Genomic DNA, 22848 nt, shown 5'->3' on the forward strand with positions numbered 1-22848 from the left:
ACACTACAATATCAAAATAATCTGTTCTGCATCATATTTACAGTAAGGAACAAGAATACCTTTATGCCTATTTTCATTTTCCAGCTCTAAAAAACAGGTCATCATTTGCAAATGAGTAGAAGCACAACCAGACTAAGCAATAAATCCAAAACGACAGATTAGCAATTTCAAATTGGCTGAACTGGGGACCACATCCTTTGGCATAATAAAAGACCATTTAGCAAATGTGATGCCTTGATAAAGATGATCCTGGCACTAGTTCAAGCATTCATTCCCTCCAAGGTTATATAAACCTCACAAAACTGTAAATAGAACATCAAGCACCGTTACTGATGGGAATGCAGAACAGGAGGGGAAATGGATATTTGTTTTCTCTGTGAAGGCCATGGAATGCAAGCCCATTTCCTTTGTGTCTTTCCTCCACAGATTTTTCCCAGTCTGAACCTTAGGGATGATTTGGAGATGAAGGGACTTCATACCAGCTTATCTACAGAAGATTCAGCAAAGCCTCTTGATCTCTTTGGAACAATAGAATGCAGAAGTTAAAAATGTATTTGTTTTTTCAAGTTCTAACCTAATCCTCTGCAACTTCAGCAGCAATTATTCAGAGATGATTAGCCCCAGAGGAAACTTTCAAAGACTGTCCCCTGAGAAGTTAAAAATTTCATCCCTTTAGCAATGTTATATAAAAGACACATTTCATATTTATATACTGGTCTATTTTGACCACTCTGTGCCTAAATAGAAAAAAATACATAAAATAATAATAAAATAAAATTTATATTTATATATATATATATATATATATATATATATATAGTGTCTGTCGTATCAAAGGTTCCAGGGAAATATTTATAGAAAACTTTTTTCAGACATAAGTCATAAAACAAACAGTTCTACAAGGATATCCAAGATTCTACTTAACTACTAGCCATGTACAATTTATATAGTTCAAATAACATGAGAAACAGTTATGACTTAAATTATTTAAGTCTACTTGTCTGCCTGGAATCATTAAGGAAAAACAAAAAACGTTTTCAAAAAATGCTCTTGACTTTTCCAAAGCATTCAGTACTGCTGGCTATCAGCTGATGGGCTCCTGCTGCTTTGCACATGCCCCAGTAAATGGGAGGCAGCTAATTTGTGTACAGAACACTTGCAGAAGTTCCACTCTTGTATGTGCACAGCCATCAAGTGTGCTTATTCTGCTGAAATGCAATTACATAGTGATAAATATATAGTTCTCTCAATCTCCAGTAATTCATATTATTAACTAGTAATTATGGTGATAATCAGCTGCTTCTGCATTTCCTTTTTGGAAAATTTTTTGCTATTTATATCAACATGCCAGGGCTAGCCAATAGCTAACCAGGGTTAGCTATTTTTAAATATGGATGCTATAAGGGAAAAAGGAAATGCACAGACCAAAGTAAATTTCAAAAATTTCCATGTATGGGAGTCAATCTTCCACCTCAGAAATACATAGAAGTGCTTTTAGTTTGTTCTTTTTTTTAATTCCAAATCACTGCACATGAGAAATGATCTTTCCAAACATGCTTTCCTGCAGTTATGGTTGTGGATCCAAGCTGAATTGGATAAAAGAAGGATAAAGAGAAAAAAACCCCACTATCTTACAATTGGCAGCAAGTCTTCAGTTTTCACACAAGTAGTATAAGCACTGGCAGCGTACTGCTAGAATTCAAATACCAGGCTAAAAATTTCTGAATCTTTACAACTTCAACATAAAAATACTAAATTAAAAGGCCTAGCAATAACTTGGAACCAGAGTGAGAAATTAGAGTTTGAAAACACCACATCATAAACTGACAGGCGCAATAAAAATAATAAGATTTAAGTCAAGGTTAAGATGAAAAAACACATGTATTAATTAAATTACAGGATTTTTAAGACTCAAGAGCCTGTTTCTACTCCATAGCCACAAGACATAAGAATAAATGTACTGGTAATGTGCTTGCAGTAAGAATATGCACATCTGAAATGACATGAGACTGTCAGTCTATCCCAGCACAGCACACAGCATGTGTTGCTGACAAACATAAATTGATTTCAGTACTTAAAATTGCAAATATCCTTATGGAAAATTAGCACCCAAACAAGAAGTGATAAATATTCTGCCCACAACCAAGAGTGCACACACTACTACTATAAATAAAATACTGTAAGAGCAACTTGTATGGTCAGGTTAGGTCTGTCATTTTCCACAACTCCCATCCTACCTGCCACAGGCAGTAGCTGATGCAGAAGACTGAAACTGGAACATAGCATGTTATATTAAAGAATAAGTTTTAGAAAGTTCCTCTTACCTCAGCCTCTTTCTGCTGGAGGATTCTATCCTTGTCTACCACTTCCTCTTCAACAGGCCTATTGAAGAAAAGAGTACACTGACAGCATAAAATACAGAAGGAAAAATCTTGAAGAACAGATTTAAGACTCATATTCCAATTAATATAACATCATCAAAATCTACATTCTTCCATACAGGGGAAATTAGGACATTTTTAAAATCATGCTTCCCTTTTGTAAAAGACCATCTTTACCTCACAGACTCCTGCTAGTCACTCTCCATTTCTTAAAATTTGATTTCCTTACTGCTATATGGATTTTTTACTTTAATTAAGACATTTCCATCACGATCTATCCATGGTACAAAAATCAACCACTAAAAAGGTGAGTAGGCTACTTCCTTTCTTCTTTAACATCAAAATGCTTTGCTGAATACTTGAAGCTATCTGCTATCCAAAAAGATGCAGCAAAAGTAGATGTGTATTTTTTGCATTAAGTTGCCAAGGACTTGCCAAGAATTAAAAAAGAGATAATAAACTCTATAAAAACACACAAATTATCAGAAGAGATTGTTTGGTCTAAACTTCTCTCTTCAGCAACATATGAAGCAGCAAGAGAGGCAATACTTCCCTAAGCAGATAAACTGGAGCCTAATTAAATTTGCCCACTAGTGTTCATTTTCTTCAACCAGACATCATTACATAAAATCTATCTTGCTTGCAGGCACCTTCTTCCTGCACATTCCAGTCAAAAGCATAGAGAAGAGGGAATTTAAGCTGTTTATAAGCACAGCACTTTGCTACATATTCCTCTTCAAGAAGCACATTTCATACAAATTTCAGAATCCCACAGACTGAAATCTCATCAGAAATAATTGTTTACAGGTGGGATTAGGAGGAAGAGGAAGTCCTCTGTCAGTGGGCAGTGAGGAGCAGCAGAGCCCAGGGACAGCACACACTTACTTGCCAGTGCGTTTTAGCCTCTCGGAACGGAAGTTCTCATAGTGCAAGTCTTGGGTCACCTCCTGCAGGTCCTGCATGTGCGTCCTAGAACATGCAAAGGGCTATTGAACACTGTCATTCTCAGAAAAGAAAAACACCCTTTTATCTCCTCTTTCTGTTTTATCTAATGGATGTATTTACCAGAAAAGTAAATCATCACAGACCAAGCCAGCCAGAACTCTGTTTTCAAGTTCACTGATCTTTAATTAATTCCTAAGTGTCCCACCAATATTATTCAAAGACCCAAAATATGCTGTCCTTCTCTTGGTCATTAATTATTTCAGATGAGTTGTTTATACCAGTTTTTGCAGTATTAAGAACCTTGCAAAGACAGTTGATCAGAAAGATACTTGAATTCCAAAAGTATTTTATTACTCTAAAGTGCTTCGAATATAATTTGTAACTGGGAACTAGGTGGAGCTGCTTGGTTCACGCAACAGCTGACATTGCTTAACAATTTCCAATTGCCAAGAAAAAAAAAGGAAAATCTGCTAACTCCCAATGCCCAGCAGAGGGCAATCCCTGCCCAGTGCAGACTGAATTTGGAATGACAACGGAATTCATTTCCAACAATAGCAAAACACCGCTTTTTAAAAAAATCGCTTAAAACCATTTACGCAGGCAGAATATCCGTATTGGCTAAAATCATAACGGGGTGGGGTGTCATATTTAACAAAGGATTTCCATATTGCCAAGAAAATTGCACTTTGCTTTTGGAATATTCTTCACTTTGAAGAGTATTTTAAAAGCCTCTCCGCCTCACCAACTGCACTACAACAAACCTTCAGTGGGTATGTACAGCCCAGTGATCAGTTCACATAAAGCATAAAACCATCACATATCTGGCAACATAAAATACAGAAAATATTTTCTGAATTCAGAGATCAGAGGGGATACAGCAGCAAAATAAGCTGCAGGGGACTAAAATGTAACTGCGTTGCCATCAGGGCTAGTTTTAAATTAAGGAATTAATGTTGCTATAGGTTTTGTGTCATTTATAGTCATTGTGGCAGTTACATCACCACAGGAGATGGGATCATTTTACCATTACTCACACCAGCATTGTGCGCAGCTTGAGGAAATCATTGTGCTCTGGATTTTCAACTTCAACAACTCCCCAGGGATACAGGCGGCCTCTGATTTTTTTCCCCTTCACCTCAATAAGTTGATTGGATCCAATAACAGCGAAGGGAATGCTAGCCTAGTTGAGACAGAAAAAACAAGTTACTATTGTGATTTTTGGCTGGTTAGTTTTTGTATATTGCTTTTGTCTTTCTTTTAAAGAAAGCACAAAGATTCAAGTAACAGGCAAGAGAGGGGGGAAAAGAAATGTTGACAAACACTCTCTACTAAAACCCTCTCACATCAGAAAACCAACAAATCCCATTCTAGGCAATGCAACCTCTCCTTATGAGCACCTGTAGTTTTTTTCAGATCAATTTGTTTTAACAGAGGCCCAGAAGGAAATGACGCTTCACTTTAGGAACACTTGACTGTTGTTCAAGTACAGTTTGGGCATAATGTGTCATCTGACATAACATCATGCATGGAGAACAGCCAACAGAAACATACTTCAGATGCAGAGTGAAGTAGCTAGAAAGAGAATTTCAGACACATTCTTCAAACACCTTTGCAAGCACAAAGAGGAAATTACTTCAGTAAAACCTTGATTATCTGCTTTAACACAAGGCAAGTTGTTAATTAGTACAGCAACCATAACACACACAATTTCTTTCATTGTTCACATGTTAAAACATTTGAATCAGAGAACAGACTGCATATAATAGTTCATTGTGAACAGTGGTTTACACTTAAAAGAAAGAAGAGAAAGTCATGACACACTACACTTGGAATTCTGATGAAGCAGAGACTGGAATAAAAGGGATTATAATTCAGAGTCAACATACAAAGGAAACTGAAATTTTTGACCACGTAGAAGGAATAAAATACCTTTAGGCATGTTGTAGATTGAAGAACTACAGCAGCAAAATTATAAACTAGGAGTGAAACTTGCCTTTAAAACTCTAGTTTGCTCTTTAAACTCCTCATCTTCATCAGAATCTGCATCAGGGAGCTGATAAATCCTAATGCCATGTTCAGAAATCTCATCCAGAACCTGAAAGTTTGCAAAAAAGAAAGAATAATACTCTTACTTCAGTGAACAGGCATTCAGTTAAAAATATATGAAATTGATTAACTAATCTATTACAAATATTCACCTGACTCAGTGTCCAAACTGCAAAATAACACAGGCTTGAAGATTTTTTCAAAAGGCACAAAAGATAAATGTATTTTTGGAAAACAAAGCAAGTAAATCATTAAAAAATGCAAGAAGATTTACGAAGCGAATACAGAAGCAAAGTGAGGTTAATACAAAAAGAGAGTAAAAGTAATAAGAAGGAATTCATTAGTTACAGAATCAAAACCGTTCACCCCACATCAAATTACGTTTTTGTGCATTTGATATGTTCAAAAATGTAGAAGGTGCCTATTGCCTCTCGAATCAAAAAAGATAAAACTTTATTATCTACTTGAACTGGAGAAAGTCATTAAAAAATCAGTAAGAAAAAGACCCTGTTCTTAAACAGTTTTCTTTGGCATTAATATCTGAGGTTAACATAAAAAATACAGTATCTCTATTCCTGGGCACATTCTTTTCCTAATGAAATCACTGCAGGGGTAAGCAGCCAGCATAACTCCAGGCCTCTGCCAGTTTCAAAAGGTGGCACAAGTCAATTCCTTTCCTCAAAACCAAAGAGAATGTTTCTGCTGCCACACTACTGAATATACTTCAGTCAGCTGTTGTCACTGCATCAAATGCACTGACAGAAGTTACTTTCAGTAAAGGAAGTGTGATGGTAAAAGGAGAGAGAGCATGAAGAATGATGAGATTCCACAATGACTCTTTCCAAAGGGATCTTGGACGCTTTAGCAGAAAAGGGGAACTGTGCAAACTTCCTAGAGCAGCAACTGTAACCCCACCAAGAGCACTGAACCACACAACTGCCCTGCTGAATGAACTCTCAGCACAGACAATGTTTGGGCAAATTCAGGGAGAGCATTAATGTAGTGGTAAAAATACTCAGAAGAGCCTCTGTAAAGACTTGTGATGCCATTACTGTGTATACAACTGGAGATTAACTTTGTAGCAGCAAAACAGCAGACCTCAAATAGAGAGGTCTTAATGAGCCCTCTCTGAGTATCGCTGGGTTACTGCATCCTCTGTCATGACAGCAACCAACAGCTACAGTAGAAATGAAAATTGTCCAACCAGAACTTTGTTACTAAACAGGTGTTTAAAAGAAAACAATTCTCCAGACCATTAGCAAAGGAAAGCCCATGTATGAGCCACAGCTGTTCCCTGTTTTCCTGCCAGGTATATAAACATCCCCCGCACTCACACACGTGCGCGCACTGAGTAAAGTGCTACGAGCCCCCACCTACACAGAGAGCAGAATTCTATAGAGAGAAAAGAAATGTGGGTGTGTTGCCAATAAGCAATTGAGACACTCACATAGTGACCTTTAAGTCAATGGATGCTCTTGCTGTTTTGCAAAGTGAAAGAGATCTGAACTGTCACCAAATGACAGTAAAAGATGCACAGCTGGGATGGGTGGGGCAGCACTGCAGTTCCATGCCTTTAAGTAGTTGCATAAAACAAGAAAGCACATTTAACCTGGCTGAGATCTTTGAGATAAAATGCAAGTGGAACAATAACGGGAAAGCCGACAGCAAGGGGTGCTAGAATAATATATTACAGCTGTTAAACCTAGTGCTTTCCTGAAAGGAAAAAGAATCGCAATAAAAACAAACCGTATTTTATGCTCCTAACAATGAAACAGCATTTTGCTTCTTCAAATCTGAATTTTATTGGCCTCAGAGGATTCTGTGTTCCTAAAGATTAGCCTTCCCATGGGAAATTAAAAAAAAAGTCAAAATATTAGTTCCCCTTGCATGAAGTCATTCTTTTGAGCATGTTTCCTTAGCAGCCTCGCATGGCACAGCTTGTGAAACTGTCGTGCATTTCTTCCCACTCAAGAGTTTTAAAAAATAACTTTGAATTCCAGAAAGCCCAAACAGGAATTACTCCAAGCTGGGTTTCCTTTGCAAGCACCACAAGTTAATCTTGCTGCTTAGTCCATAGCGGCAAAACAAAAACATTTTACTTCAGATTGACGGCCAAATGGCAGAAACATCTAAAAAAAGTAAGACTTCAAGCTGCGTCAGCAAAGCAGGACTTTGATTCCTATTCTTGATTAGAGACTGTGTTGGCCAAGATGCTTTGAGTTAGAACAATATACAGTAGCTTTGATTTTCAAAGCTTTGGAAGCACATTATACATTTGACTTAATATAAACTCAGTTTGCAGAGTGACCTTTGCCAGCAGTATAAAAATAATGAAAACTTGTTTACCTGCTCCCTAACCACTCCCTCAGACTACAGATGCCCTTCATCTTCTCGTACTTAGCCAGTGCATAAATGTGGTGTCCATATGTCTAAGTCCAGACTGGTTTAAAGATTAGTTAGTTAAAAGTTAAATTCCTGGTGAATTCTATTTTAAAATAATTCATGTTCCACTTAAATGCCTCCTTCAAATCTCTCAATATCATTCTGCTCCCAAATGCTGAACCAAAAAATAAGCAACTATGAACACTGTGCCTGAAGTACAGTGCTGAAAGGGTGAGTACAAGGGGTTTTATAAAAAGTAGCAGCTCCACAAACTATGTGAGATAAAAATCTTTCACAAAGTCAGCAGAGTAACAGAAAAGGAAAAGCAATAAAACCTGCACAATCAGCCACATTTTTGCTTTATCATTTCCCTATGAGTTCTTTCAATTTTAATGCAGTGCACCAGCCATTACTTTATAGTATTTGTTATAATACAAAATTAAAAACTCAGAATTACTGGACAGAATTTCTCCCAGCAAGATCCTTATAGTCTCAGTGAATGAACTTTTTAAAATTTCCTTCCTCCTTTCCGCTGGTTCACCATCAAGCTGCTCATTTCTGTACAAGTATCTCCTCCCCTCCTCAGTGGATGTTTGCCTGCATTGCAGACAAGGTTCATACAGTCACAACTGTCCCCACTTTTAACTTTCTCAGCTATGAAGGATTCGTTCCTGTTCTTGGACAAGTTTTCTTACATCACTGAGCTTTATAAAACACAGCAGCAATGCCAGCAGTACCTCACCTTGTCAAATTGTAGTTCTTTACACACCCACACAAACCATGGCTGCATCTGCTACTGTGGCACTGGTTCAGTCAAAAAAGTTCCAAACAAATCCTCTGAATTTAGGTGAAGTTCAGCTAATGTGCTGCTTTGCAAGCATGATTTTATCTATACAATTTCCCAGTTAAATAAAACTGCAGTCCCTCCTAAAGAAAATAGAAGAATACTCCCAACACAAACACCCTTGGAATAAAGATCCAATAATCATTCTAAAGGCCTAAAGGAAATCACAGGGTGACAATCAAAACAATTATTATGCCCTGCATGAAAATGTAATATAAAAGATATCCTACTATAAAAAGGTTTACTCTGGTGTAAAATATAGACTGCAATTTAGAAGTCAAAATTATGTCTACATTATTAAGTCATTACATTTTTAAGATTTCATAGGCTTTGCAGGGCTCAAACCAGGTAGACTTTACAAATTATTGTATTGGTTTTGAGTCAATTGAACCTGAAAAGTTTGTGATCTCAATAAATTTTACTGGGCCACCTCTAAGCATACATAATATAAACACACCACCTACCCATTCCGTTAACAAGGTGCATTAAGTCATTCTAAATCAAAGAGAATAAACCAGAACAGATTTAATATTTACATTCATTGCTCAGATGATGAGATAAAACGGAAATTCAATTTAAGGTTAAAGACTTGTACAGCCACAAATATTGACATAATTCTATTTAATTCACTACAATGTCATATCTGGCAAAAGCTGGGCTGCCTTGGAAAGGTTTGCCAATAAACAAAATTTCAAGACACCAAATAAACCTTGCAAAGCAAAGAATGATTTTAGTACCACTGTCTGGAAAAACAGATGGTCTCCACTGCAACCCTGAGTATGTCCTAGTGTTTCAGATGAACAGAAAACCCAGCAGAAAAAATGTTCACACAATGATGTGCATTTTCCTATAACAACAGAGCCACAAAAGCATCCTGCTCATATATTAACCCAACTGTCCTGTCTCTGTATTAGTGTTTTAGTTTGTACCGTGGGTGCACTTATTTAAAAAGTTTCCAACCACATTTTGCTACAAACCACACAGCAGGGCACACAACCCTTCTGGATGAAACTAAAGGTATGCCCTCAGAACACACATAATGCACTCCCAGCACTAAGGGGCACTCACTGCCACTGCTCTCAGAGAGTCAGTCTGAAACATCTCCACTTCTTTCAGGACTGTCTGAACCCTTGTTACAAGCTGTGTTGCTTAAAACCTGCCCTACTGGGTGCACTGCTTTGCAAAGATACATGGAGCCAAGAACAGCCACATTCTTAGCAAGTGTAACTGGGAAAGCACATCAGACCTCAGAGAAGATTTCCCACTTCACACTTTTGGAAGATTAAGTCCTTAGCCAGTATCATTCACCTCTCTTCAGTTTGAAATTACTTTATATTTGGCTTTAATATTGTATGGGTTGCTCTGTTCTCATGATCAAGTGTTAGACCTACTCTTCTCTTCAGCCTCTCCCTCTCCTTCAGCGTCAGGGTGTCAGCCTTGGCAATCACAGGGACAATGTTGACTTTTCCATGAAGAGCCTTCATGAACTCTACATCTAATGGCTTCAGTCTGCCAACAAGCAGGGAAAAAAAAAGATTTAAAATAGGCATGGGGTCTTGTGTTGTTTGTTTTATAACAGATCAAATGTATTAAAAACTATTTATTTCAAATGTCCACATAAAAAATATTTTCATAATAAATTAAGCCATTAAGCTTAATGCCCTTGCTTATCAACTTGGTTGTGCAAAGTTGAAGCTGTAATTAAAACTGTCACTATACAATGAAGAGGATATTAAAAACATTTATGTTGCTGGGTGATGAACAATGCAGTAGTGACTGCCTTGAAACAGTATTAAATGCAAAAGGGGACAAAGCAAAGGAGAGCACTAATCTCCAAAGACTGTTTTAATTGCACTGGCTAATGGACAGGTTGGTAACTCAATTAACATTACTGCTAAGTTACCAGTTCAAGTAATTAACAGATTTATGAACTGTTATGAAGGTACAATACCTTAAAATACCAAAGCTCAAGCTTTTTCTTACCCATGCCCAAAAGGAGAGATGAAGTAGAAGCAGCAGTGGACTCTGTTGTCTATGATGTGGCGCCTGTTCAGACCACTCTCATCATGCAGGTATCGCTCAAACTGGTTGTCAATGTAGTGAATAATTGTTTTGAAGCTGTGGTATGGGAGGGAGGGAGAAAGAGAGGCATCTTACATCAGCTTTAAATAATAAGGAAAGAATCATGAAAAGATAAGAACAGGAGAAACACACTTTTATTAAAAACACTACTGTTACAAAAAATTCAACTTCCTAGCATTTTATCTAGTACTGAGGAAAAATATTTTGATAATGCAAAAGGGTGTTATCATAACAACCACCAAGTGTCAACTTATGCCTGGAGCCAATTTCAAGTGTTACTCTGTTCACTGGATAAAAAGTTCAAGAGCAAGCTCAGAAAAAACCACTCCGTGCTGAGACAACACAGGAACAGAAGATTGAGGATTTTTCTGCCTTTTTTTCTGGGGGTAGGGGCTGAAGATTTGTTTTTAAACCAGTTGACAAATGACATATCCTGGATATCCTCTTGATTTACAATCCTGACCCTAGAGCCAGGTTTCTATAGTTACCTATGAAAATTCTGGTATTCTAGTCTGTTTGAATTAAGTACAAATACATTTGCAAGTCATGCACTCAAGCATCACATGATTTATTAAGCTATTTTTGTTACCTTACAGAATTCTTTTCTGTCGGCAAAGAAAAATAATTCCTTAGTTCAAGGCAACTTAAAACATTTCCTACAAAGAAGTAAATGAGCACAAAACCTGATCACATAGATTAATCAGACACAGAGAGCAGTGACTAGAGAGAAAAGAAAACACAATGCATAACTAAGATCATTTTAAGCTATTCCAGAGCATGCAGACATCTGCAAACACCATTAATATAAAAGGACACTTTATATTAGGTACTGCAGGGGAAGGGAAATGAACAGCTGACGTAAATAAGGTTAGGCAGATGATTGTCTATCATGAACATGTCTTAAACTACTTGAGAAAAAACTAAACAGAAAGCTTAACTTGAGAAACAGGAACGTCCATACTTCTGTTGCTGAGATAGCACAAACTTGATGAGAGACATTTATGGAGGAAACAGAGAATATAACAGACAAACATATGAATAATCTGGAAAATGAACACAGAATGCTGGCAAACACTGCAATAGGCAGCAACGTTTGACCCAGGGCTGCATAGCTGCAAAGGAGATAATAAAAGAAAATAACAAGAATGATGGAAGAGATTCTGGAGGGAATTTGATTCTCCAAAGCTAAGCTTTTAGATTGAGAAGGAATAAATCCACAGTAGAATATATATACACATGTTTACATCACTGCAAGATACGGCTGTTCTTAGTCATATTACAGAAGACAACAAAGCAAAAGATGGAATTCATTGGGTTTTGACCTTAGTGCTACTCATTAGGAAACAGCAACTTAATACCTATACATGCTGAGACACATCAATATGGTTTTTGTTCTTGTTAATCTTCACTACTTCTCTTAGCTGGTAAAACTCCACAAGACTAAAGACATAGAAATATTAGGACAGAAACCAAACACTAACAATAGGAAAGAACTATCACACATTTCTCTGGCAATGTGATCAGTTTACGTGCAGTTTTCTAGGTCTAACAGCTATAATTTTTCCATATAAATATGGTGTTGGTGTCCTGTACCTCCTGACTTCCGGGAAACACCTGGCTTATACCACAGTGCTGTCATTACTTAGGAGATAGCACATCCTGTATTGTAACAGCGAACAACGCAAACACTGCATTTAAGCCCACTGGGAGAAAATGAACAATATTACCAAGCTGCCAAAACCCACAAAATATAACCTTAGTCAGTTAAAAAAAACTAAACAAGAAGAATTTAGTAGCAGCCAAAGAGCAGAGAGCAGCTGTCAAAGAATGACCCGTGACACCACAAGCAAGATGAAATAAAGAGTGTGATCAGCAATACCTAACAAGTTCACCTGTAGTCTGGTTTTGTCAACCACTTTTTTGAGGACAGATATCAAAGCAAATCTAAGCATCAAGCATTTTTTTTCCTCTCCTTAGATCCCCTCTCTCCTCATGAAGGATGTTATTTTAAGGACATGCTTCTCTCATGATCCCAATGTACTTACGTGTTGAAAGATGCTGAATGCGTCAAACCTCCCACCATAAGGAATCTTGCTGTTCTCCAAACACACCCCTAAACTGATGCCATGAGCAATCCTAGGTGTGGGTCTGATTCTAAAGTACAGAACTCCAGCCAGCACTAAAGCTTAGCACAGAATCTTGAAAAAAATCACCACAGTTAACTGTGGTTCACTTCCACCTTTCTTTTCATATTGTTTTAAGTACAGCAACATCCAGAAAACAAGAATTACTCTGCTTCAGAAAATGTGTTGCACTAAATCTATAACAAATCATTTCCCAGTCCAACACCATTGTTTTTCAAACCCAGTGGACCTCCTGGACACACTCCTAGTAGCACAAAATCCTTATCAGTCCTTTTTCTTTGACACAAAATACATAAAAATCTACCTCAGCTCCCATCCATGGAAGTCAAACTCTAAAATTTAGCCCTTTCATCAATGCAAAGTGACTAAAAGCCACTAGGAACCTACTCAGAAGAACAATATTTGAAACATTCCAAGTGATTGCTGCCTCTTAGAGACATTGTGCCAGTTTGATTTACCCATGTTCAAAATTAGCCTTAGTAAAATTTGTCGCCTCAAAATAGTCTGCACAAATTGCAGCCTTCCTAAAAAAAAAGAGCTTTATAAACCTTGGATTATGATCAGCACTATCTACCATTGAACCACAACTGCAGCAAATGCTTCTGAACATAAACATAAGTTCAAGAACATGAACTTGCTCCTTCCTCTGAACTACCAAGGAAGGAAGGTGGTTGCAATGGGTTAGTCTTCACTGCAGTTCAAAACAAAGGGTCTGTCCATCCAAGTCCCTGAGACATCCTGTAAAGATTAACTTACTTTGTCAAAATGACACTTGCCATGGCTGAAAGGCTTTTCAAGTGACATAAGCAGACTGAAGAGATATCATTAACTGCATCTTTTTATTTTGTAGGATGTAAGTGCTATTTGCTCCTGTAGCATATTTGATGTTCCAGATTCATCACAGAAAATTACATATAAATTGTTCTACTCAGGTCTGAATCACCGCAGAATGATTCTATTCAGAAAACCTCCAAAAAGAAAGGGGAAAATCCGAACACGTAGGTCTCTAAGAAACATCTGAGCAGAATAAACAAAGGGCATTAGAACACAATCAACAGGAAGAGCTCTCTATAACACAATGCACAGGCTGCAGAGCTCTCAGCTCCAGCGGAAGGAAGCTCTAGTCAACAGTGCACAAAATAAGCAAGACCATGATGCAGCCCAAAAAGATGTCTTTGTGTTCTTCCAAGAGTTCAACTTTTTTCAACTTACTAAAGTAGGAAAAGTGGAAGGAAAATAAAAATCTCACTAGAGCTTCACTTTCAGACTTTCATTTAGTGTATTACAGAACTTCACTGCCTTCATTCTTGCTGTGTGCTCCTACATCTACACCATAGAAAGAAGAGAAAAACTGTCTGAAAATAAGAACACTGCAGATACATCAATCTGTCAATGAAAGATTGCAAAACATTCTATTAGCATTATATATGTTTATAGCATTATATATGTTTATTTTATCTGCTACTTTCTCTTTCCTGGTCTTTAACTTATAGTGAAGTACTCAAGTCAACCTGCATTAGCTTTATGCTCCATTTCTCTGCCCTTTGTGCTCCTTCTTTGCCTTGGGATTACCACCACCAGCACAAATAAAGTGTCAACAAAATTAACAACTAAGTAAAATAAATATTGTTAAAATAAAAGACAACCATGTGAAAATTCAAAGTTTTAATCCACTGAAACTAGAAGCATCCTAGTAAGGATATCTCATCTTCATTTGAAAAAAATCATCAGTTTTCCACAGTTAAAGAGAATTGCCTGAATGGGATCATTCGGAAATCACATTTATGAACTTAGCAATTCTAACTTTGTTACAAATTGCCCCCTTCCTTTCTAGCTGCTTTATAAACTTGCTTCTTTGTAATCATTATGCTAAAGCAATTACATATATTTTCCAGGGTATCTGCTGACAATTATTTCATCCATTAAAGATCATTGGTAATATTTAGAACAGAAAGAGCCAAGTGGTAACTTCATAAAATAACACCAGTTCTACCCAAATTGCTGGTAATACATATAGAGGACAGGGAATGAAATTAATTGTCTCAAAAACATGGAAACTGGATGGGCCAGAGACACAGAAAGTAAAAGACAAAAAGTTTCCCCTCACCAGAATTTTGTCCTATTGGAATGACCACAGAGACAAAAAGCTGACTGCAGTGCTCAGAGAAACTTTTTGAAGGAGAGGCTGTTAATTTTGCAGCAGAATCATAGACACAGCCTACAAAACTTTAAAAAACATTATAAGTGTTCAGAAAATTGAAACTGGAAATTGAAGAAAGTACCAGACACACTAGGATAGTGTTTGTGTGAGACACACACTTTATTAACAGAGCAGTATTTACACACATACCAGTCCTGGCTGTTAATGGCATCTCCATATCCTGGTGTGTCAACTACAGTTAAACGCAGCTTCACCCCTCGCTCCTCTATCTCTACTGTAGAAGCTTCGATTTGAACTGTTCTCTCTATTTTCTCTAAAATAAAGGAATATTTGGATTGTTATTTGCCTATCAATTCCTGCAGAGACCCCACAGGAGAGAGCAATAGAGGAGAAACCGCAAGCTCAAGTGTGTTGTAACCTGCATGACATAAAATATTTTATCAAAATATGCAAAGTAGTAAGCAGATTTTAACACCACATTTTTGTAAGTAAACAAGAAACAATGAACTAAAACATGGGTTTACTTATGACAATATGCAAAAATAAAATCATAATACTCAAAAGCACAATAGATTCTTTGTCAAAAGGTTATTTACACCTCCAACCAGGATTTAAGGCACTACAGAAAAAGCAGTAAGAAGAAATGGCGATTAGAGCAAAACCACATTTAGGTATATTGATACCTAAAAGGTTTGGGAGGTGGTTTTTTTAATAGCAGCTGATAAAGAAACAAAAGCTGTCTTTGAAAGGAAATCTAAATAAGAAAATAAAAGCTCGACAAAACATAATTTAGAAAATTTAAATACAGCATGACAAAGTGGTGTAATGTGTGAAGAATGAAGCAATATTAATTGAAAGACCATGAAATTTTATAGGGTGGAATGTGCTGGAGGAACTGCAAAACCACATTTACCTGCAGCTCCAGGAATATAACGTTCTGGATAAAGATCAGTCAGGAACAGACTGTTAATTAAAGTGGATTTTCCTAAGCCAGACTCACCTACAAACAAAATAATTCAGGTTATTAAGCATATACACTTTTTACTCAAAGATTTTTAAAGCACGTTGTCTTCCTCCAAGCCCACATTATGGAGGAAAAATAATTTGTTCATCAGGATCCACCCTAGCTTTTGATATAAAAACATCAAAGGTTCAGCTAAGCACTTTGAAAACACCGGAAAATAGCCTCCAGTGTTTTCATAAATGTTACGTGAAAATTGTAAGTTTGCTGTAACAGATGTCACAATAAAAGATGAAAGGTCACACAGCATTTGGACTTTAGCTCTAGAGATAGTTCAGTTACTTAAGGGAAATTACAGGTTTTTTCATTTAAACTTACAAAATCAGGAGCTGTAACTCTCCTGCTGAAAATTTCTGAGAGCTTGAAGGTTTTCCTAAGGTAGAAATTGAATCTGGAATACTGCTGGGAAGACAAATGAATAAAGCAATCCTAAACTAATAGTCAAGTTTGCACCCTTACAGTGAAGCCCATAGAGGTTCTATGAAACTGAAAATTATTAACAAATTATTCAAAATTCACCTGAGAAGTTTCATAATTCTGTCACTTCAAATGATAAAAACTTTGTCCCACATCTAAGTAACAAAGTTAAACATGTACATTTAACTACTAAATCTGAGTTTCAAAAAATCACTTATTTCCTAACTCAAGGAATCAAAGGAGTCAACATTTAGACCAACTGGCCATATTATTTTAGATGCTACTAACCTGATCTTAGAGATGAAAAAGTTATCTGTATTTCTCATCACAAACTACATGACACAAGAACTCTACAATTATCACAAATTACCTATTTATCTCACAAACACTGCTGATTATTGTCACCAAGTAATCCCAAATGGTACTACAGAGTATGTTATCATTTTTCACTAAGTGCTACAAAAGGGTGACAGTACTGTGGACTCCCTTTGCACATGCACAATTCAACACGTCACCTGGGAGAGCTTTGTGCTTAAAGGACTCTCCAGAGTCTCAGAGGTGCTCACTGACAGAAAAGGCAAATTACAGGTTTATCTCTGACACCAGAGTGAGTCAGTACAAAAAAGCACAAAACACAACAGCAGCATCACCATTTCAACAGCAAGATACTCATGTGCATTCATGCCTTCAGTGGGGAAACAAGAGCAAAAGAAAGATTAAACAACTACCCCTGTCATTTGATGATGAATCAGGAATGCAGAAGTGTCCTTTCTTCCACTCATCATCTTTAATCACTATAAATACTTCCTCCTACTAAACATGACAAAATAGTAACAGATGTAATTAGAAAGTGTATAGAGGTTCAAAGCTTTTTCTACTGTGTAACAGACAATTGCTAAGTAGGAAGATGCATATATCTGTGTGAAAAAAATGTTGTGTAACAGTCAAGAATACTTAAGGAACTCACCAACCACCATGAGCGTGAATTCAAAGCCTTTCTTCACAGATTTCCTGTGAACCTGGTTGGGCAGATTAGCAAATCCCACATAGCCTGCCGAGTCGGAAAACTGACAAGAAAACAAAGGTTGAATAAAAATGAGATCCCTTTTCCCCTAAAAAACTGAAAAAGAGTTTACTGGATTCTACACAATAAAATGCAGGGGTATATAAAGCACAAGGAAGAATAGAGAATGGAACAATTTTTACTGAAGTAGCAACCTTGAAAAGGCTCGTTTACCAAGTGGGCTGATATAAATAGAAGTCAAGATAGGTGCCTTGAGCTACACAAAAAAAAAAGTCTCCCCTTGAATAAAATAAAAGTCTGCAAGCTTGCAAAAACACATTCTTATGAATCTTAATAATTAATACAGCTCAAAATAAAAAAATCTGTTCAAATTTGGTGTCTGCTGCTACCATCCTCTATAAAAATAATGCATATGCTCACAGGTAAAAAACAAGAACATTGTACTAATGGGGGGATTACTGAGATAAATCACACAGAGATGTATCTTTTGCTTGTTAAGTTGTTCACCTATCTTCACAATCTTTAACTTCTAACACAAAAGCAGGAAAAAGAAACATGCCTGAAAAACTTATCAAAGAGATTTGGGCTATAAACAGGGCAGTCTGCTCCACCATCTGTTACCCATTGACTGAAAACCTAACAGGAGCCTAAGTAAGTACAGCAGCCACCTGATATAGGGACCTATGGGCTACCTGGAACCAAATGTCTTCTTCACTGATGAGTTTATGATGAAAACAGTTTTTTTACAATGCCATACACTTCCAGTGGTATAGAGGGATACAAGGGAAATCAAAAGGTAATTATTTATTTGCCAAGAATCCTTTTAAAGCCCATCCAGGTGGGCAAAAACATTAGAAATGAATGTTTGTCATACACAATTTCCTTAGGTGAAAATACCATTTTAACTTTGTAAGCAGAGACTGAATGTCTGGCGAACACCAGAAAGTCTATCACTAGGATCACATACAACCTCTGTTTCTACTAAGCAGTTCCTTTTAAGAAACACATCTGAAGCAATAGGCTCATTCACAATTTTATCACTTCAGTAAAACTACAAATGTTTTCAGAAGTTGAACAGATTCTAGACAAAATTTTGGCTATGCAGCCATGTCTTTACCTTTACTTTTTCACCTGACTGAGACATGTTTCTTCACTTCAAGTTTCAGACACTGGAAGAAAAAAAGCCATAGTGCATGTTAGCTGACTTGAAGATTACATTAATTTTGAACTATCAGTTGCATGAACAATCACATTTTATTCTACCAGAATGAATGTCACATACTTAAGGACTACTAGAACAAACAAGCCATAATCATAACGTCTTCCTTCTTAAATAAATCACAGGAGTACTTAATTTAAATACTTACAAATTTCAAAACAGAAATATTCCTTTAAAATGCAAAATATTAAAATTTAGTATCATAACAAACTTTCACCCATCCTGTCTTTACAGAAGGATAGTTCACAGATAGGCGAATGTAATGCAAATGTTGTCCAAACATTACATTTGGGAATTACTACCACATCCAAAAATTCTCATGAGAACAGGACACCTACATGATTCCCAGGTAAGGGTCAGAACATAACATTATTTTCAGTTACTTCAAAGTGCTGCTGCTGAATAGGACACTACACTTGGCTAACCCATGCTGGACACAAAAAATCATGCCAGTGTGAAGGACTATCAAAAGAGATTTGTTCTTTAGTTTCAGACACCCAGAACAGCTGGACTTTGGCAAGCCCTTATCTCTTTACTCAAGGATGTTAGCTGTGCTATAGATTAGTTATCAGGGCAATAGCAAGGCCCTTTCATTCAGAGCAGAGCCCCAGAGTAGGGACAGGAAACGCAGAAGCGGCAGGAGCACTTCACAGCTTGCTTTGTTGACAATGCAGCTCTTGGCCTGGGAAAGCAGGGAAGTGACCTATGCAGGCACCTGTGTGTTCAGACTTTCCTGTTGGGTAGCAGGAATCATTTTAGCAGGATACAGTGCAGTTTCTGACACTGGCAGTTTGACAGTCAAATCCTGGCTGAGATACACCAAGCTCTGGACTGAAGGAAACATAGAAATTAGCGTAATTGCCACTTGGAATTTTAAAGAAAACAGATCTTCAGCTCCCATGGTATTTCCATTGCCTTGTAGCAGGCATCTAAAATCCTGGCAACTGTGCAGGCACCAGCTACACTAGAAGCAAAGGAAGTTGTTTTTTCCCTCCTCCAACTACTTTTCCCCCATACCCAGCTTATTTGCTTACTAATGAAAGCCCAATGCATCCACTGCCTGGAAAATAGGGAGGTCCTGATTCTAATCATCTTCTGTCATCCTCTAATTGTGTATTCCTCAAAACATCCCTTAAGAATGGTTTTGAAAACCAGAGCTTATTTTCCATTGACCAGTATGCTAAAGGATCATTCCAGCCTCCAGCCAACCACTGTCACAGATCCTTAAAGACACTGACAATCCCACTGACAGAAGTAACTCATTGCTCTGTTGACATCTTGTTTCTAAGTTTGGAAACCTCTGTTGTCACCTTATCAATAAAATCAGTTACATAGTTCAAGAAGTTTAGGAAAGCTCATAGTTACTGAGTGCCAACGTAGATATACCTGATCCATTTCTCACAGTAATGCCAGAGAAGTCACCCAGGCCCACTGCCCATAGATAAAGGAGAGATGGGGGAATGATTCAGGTCTCAATATGTATGGCAAATTCCCTACTTCTGCTTTGAAATGACAGTATAATCACAGCCATTGTAGCATTACTCAAGTTACTTGATTAAAAAGCAGAAGAGTCAAAATTGTTGTCAACTGATTATGACACATTTAGCTTCAAAATTAGTCTGTCATCTCATAAAGAATATTTTTACATAAAATAATCTGTTCCACAATACAGCTTACAAAACCTGTCTCCTACAAGGCAAACCACATCACCTTATTCTGACTGAAAAGTTGCTGTAGCCAACCGCAGCCCAGCTGCTCTGATCATACCATGACTGCAGCTCACACTTACAGTAAGTAATTTCCCAATGTCTTTTGTTAGAACAGAAATGTGCTAGCTACAAGTTACCTCAACAACAACAAAAAACCCCACAGAAACACGTGCTGTTCTACAACACTTAAGGTGCCAGGGTTCATTTGGGAGCTCAGTTGCTCAGCCTTGACATTTTGCAATTCCTAATACTGCCCTCATGAGGTTTTCTCGAAAATCATTCCACCAAACAACTTCCCCAGATGACCATGTGCTGCCTTCCCAAAGCTCTACCACACAGTACAAATCAAAATCTTGGAATTAACAAAATGTTAAATCTTCTTACAGCACCTAACAACCACAGCACTCTCAGCACTGCTCACAAGCGAGAGCTTGGCGCTGGACCAGTCCCCGCTGCGCATCAGTGACCACAGAAACCCACGGCTCTGTCTGCACACAGCTGACTCAAACCTCAAAACAATGTGAAGCCTCTGACAACACTCTGAGTAGCTCCCACACCTGGAAATTTTAACATCTAAATTCTCATCAATTGTCCAGAAGAAAATGTAATAAAAACCCCACAACTAAGGCAAATCAGAGCAAGAGCTGTATCTGTTCTGTTTCCTTTAGATTTTCAAAGTACTCTTTCAATCAGTATGAGATAAGCAAAACAGCACATACAAAACAGTTCAATGAGAAAGGAACAGATGAGATACATTTGCAACAACTTGCAAAAAGCAGTGAAACTTTATCTGTAAATAATGCTGTGCCTTACTTAGCAGGCCAAGCAGAAAAAAAAGGGACAACGCACTACAGCATAGGAATGTCCAAATCTGGTTTTGAACAGTGGATAACACAAAAAAGTTTTATTTTGGATTCAAACAAATTCCTATCCTGAACAATATGATGTTGGCAATGTAAAGGAGCAAAGTGCCACCAAGTTCAGCTGCAGCTGGAACGTGCCATCACTCCATCCTCTGCTAAGAGCAGTATTCTGGTAAGAGAGAAAGAGAGGGGAAGGAAAATGGGTCATTTCCTTTGTTCCTGTCAGGATGCAAGAAGTAAACTGTGAGGAACAGGCAGACTGGGAGCTTCTTAATAGGAACCAGCACAAAGAAAGCACTACCAAACATGTACAGAGTGTGTCCATATAAGGACATCAAACAACATTTTCAAATAATCACTTCAGAGTGACCTCACAATCATCTCGAAAAGCAGAACAGCCCTCCTGATTTCTCAAATGAGGCTTCTTTCTTTCCATCGGAGACTATATAACTCAGATACTTTTTTGACAGTATTTAATAGCCACAGACAGATTTAAACAGGTTTCCCAAATGGAAATGGTCTCAACAACATCAGCATTCTGAAGTCACTTTTCAGACTTAAAGTAGACAGAAACATCAAGATATGTCAGTAAAACAGGAGTACTTGTAATTTCTCACTAAAAGAACTACAAAACCCAAGGAAGAAATGTCAAATACTGAGTCACATCAATAATAAAAGAAAAAAATGCACGATTCTGTGACTCACTGAGCTCAAACAAGTGTGTCTAGCACAGCCTGTTCTGTGTGAAATGCTTTGTTCTTGGCATGTCATCACTTCCACTGTGGGAAACCCCCTCCCCTCACTCCTTCTAGATCAAAAAGCCCAGGTGATTTCATTTTTCCTCATTATAAATAGATATTATCAATTGAAGGAATGCTCTTTTGCACACTAACAATTCTGCTTTATTCAGGAAAATGACTGTATCACTTCCACCAAGCATGGAATTTACAAGAAATGCAACAACCCAGCTGTGACTTTTGTAAACAGACCACACTAGGTGTGAGCCACTGGTCTGGCTTGGAACTGATGTTCAGATCTCCTAAATTCTACAGATTTCTGGAATTGTATTTGAACCAAGGAAATTCACAGCGATTACTGCTGGGAATGCATCAAAATTTGGAACATGCCTGTGACTCAACAGCACACATATGCACAGTAAAAGGAACAAGGACAAAGCAAGAGTTCAACAAACTGTATAAGCACTATTCTTAAAAGGTCAAGAAAAAGCAACACACAAACCTAAAGCTCTAATCCTAAATATTTTATTTGAAGTTCCATTTCAACGCTAACATATGACTCTAAACAACTTCATTTTGTACTGTTTTTCCAATGAATACAGTCACTTGGAGCGCACAAAGGAGGGAATGATACCGTTTCTGTAAAAGATCAGTTTTAGGGATGATGTTTCTCTGCAAGCAGCTTTTGACAGTATTTTTGCCGAGTTACTGAGTCAAAAAACACTGTTAAACTGACCTATAATTGTGAAAAACAAGGTTTTTTTAATTAAAAGTTTAATCACATAAGCCACGATCATTCATCAGGAAATAGTCAGCTCTGCCTCGCACCCACAGAGCTCAAGTATAACCGTGTACGTACTGCCAACGCACAGC

General features: G+C 37.4%; 1 protein-coding gene across 2 annotated transcripts in view; it reads right to left on the reverse strand.

Annotated features, from left to right (window-relative positions):
- LOC131585422 (septin-2) overlaps positions 1 to 22848 on the reverse strand; it is a 34775-nt gene that overhangs the window by 11301 nt on the left and 626 nt on the right. For both annotated transcript variants that reach the window (XM_058851589.1, XM_058851588.1), the window contains exons 2-11: positions 18565 to 18616; positions 17391 to 17490; positions 15899 to 15985; positions 15175 to 15298; positions 10582 to 10716; positions 9990 to 10107; positions 5320 to 5421; positions 4361 to 4506; positions 3267 to 3350; positions 2325 to 2382 (exon numbers count right to left, since the gene is read on the reverse strand). In XM_058851589.1, the coding sequence (XP_058707572.1) occupies positions 2325 to 2382; positions 3267 to 3350; positions 4361 to 4506; positions 5320 to 5421; positions 9990 to 10107; positions 10582 to 10716; positions 15175 to 15298; positions 15899 to 15985; positions 17391 to 17490; positions 18565 to 18591 (981 nt within the window). In that variant the 5' untranslated portion in view covers positions 18592 to 18616. The remainder of the gene's footprint in view (positions 1 to 2324; positions 2383 to 3266; positions 3351 to 4360; positions 4507 to 5319; positions 5422 to 9989; positions 10108 to 10581; positions 10717 to 15174; positions 15299 to 15898; positions 15986 to 17390; positions 17491 to 18564; positions 18617 to 22848) is intronic.

The sequence above is a fragment of the Poecile atricapillus genome, chromosome 16, assembly GCF_030490865.1.
Source record: "Poecile atricapillus isolate bPoeAtr1 chromosome 16, bPoeAtr1.hap1, whole genome shotgun sequence".
In the NCBI taxonomy this organism is placed as follows: domain Eukaryota; kingdom Metazoa; phylum Chordata; class Aves; order Passeriformes; family Paridae; genus Poecile; species Poecile atricapillus.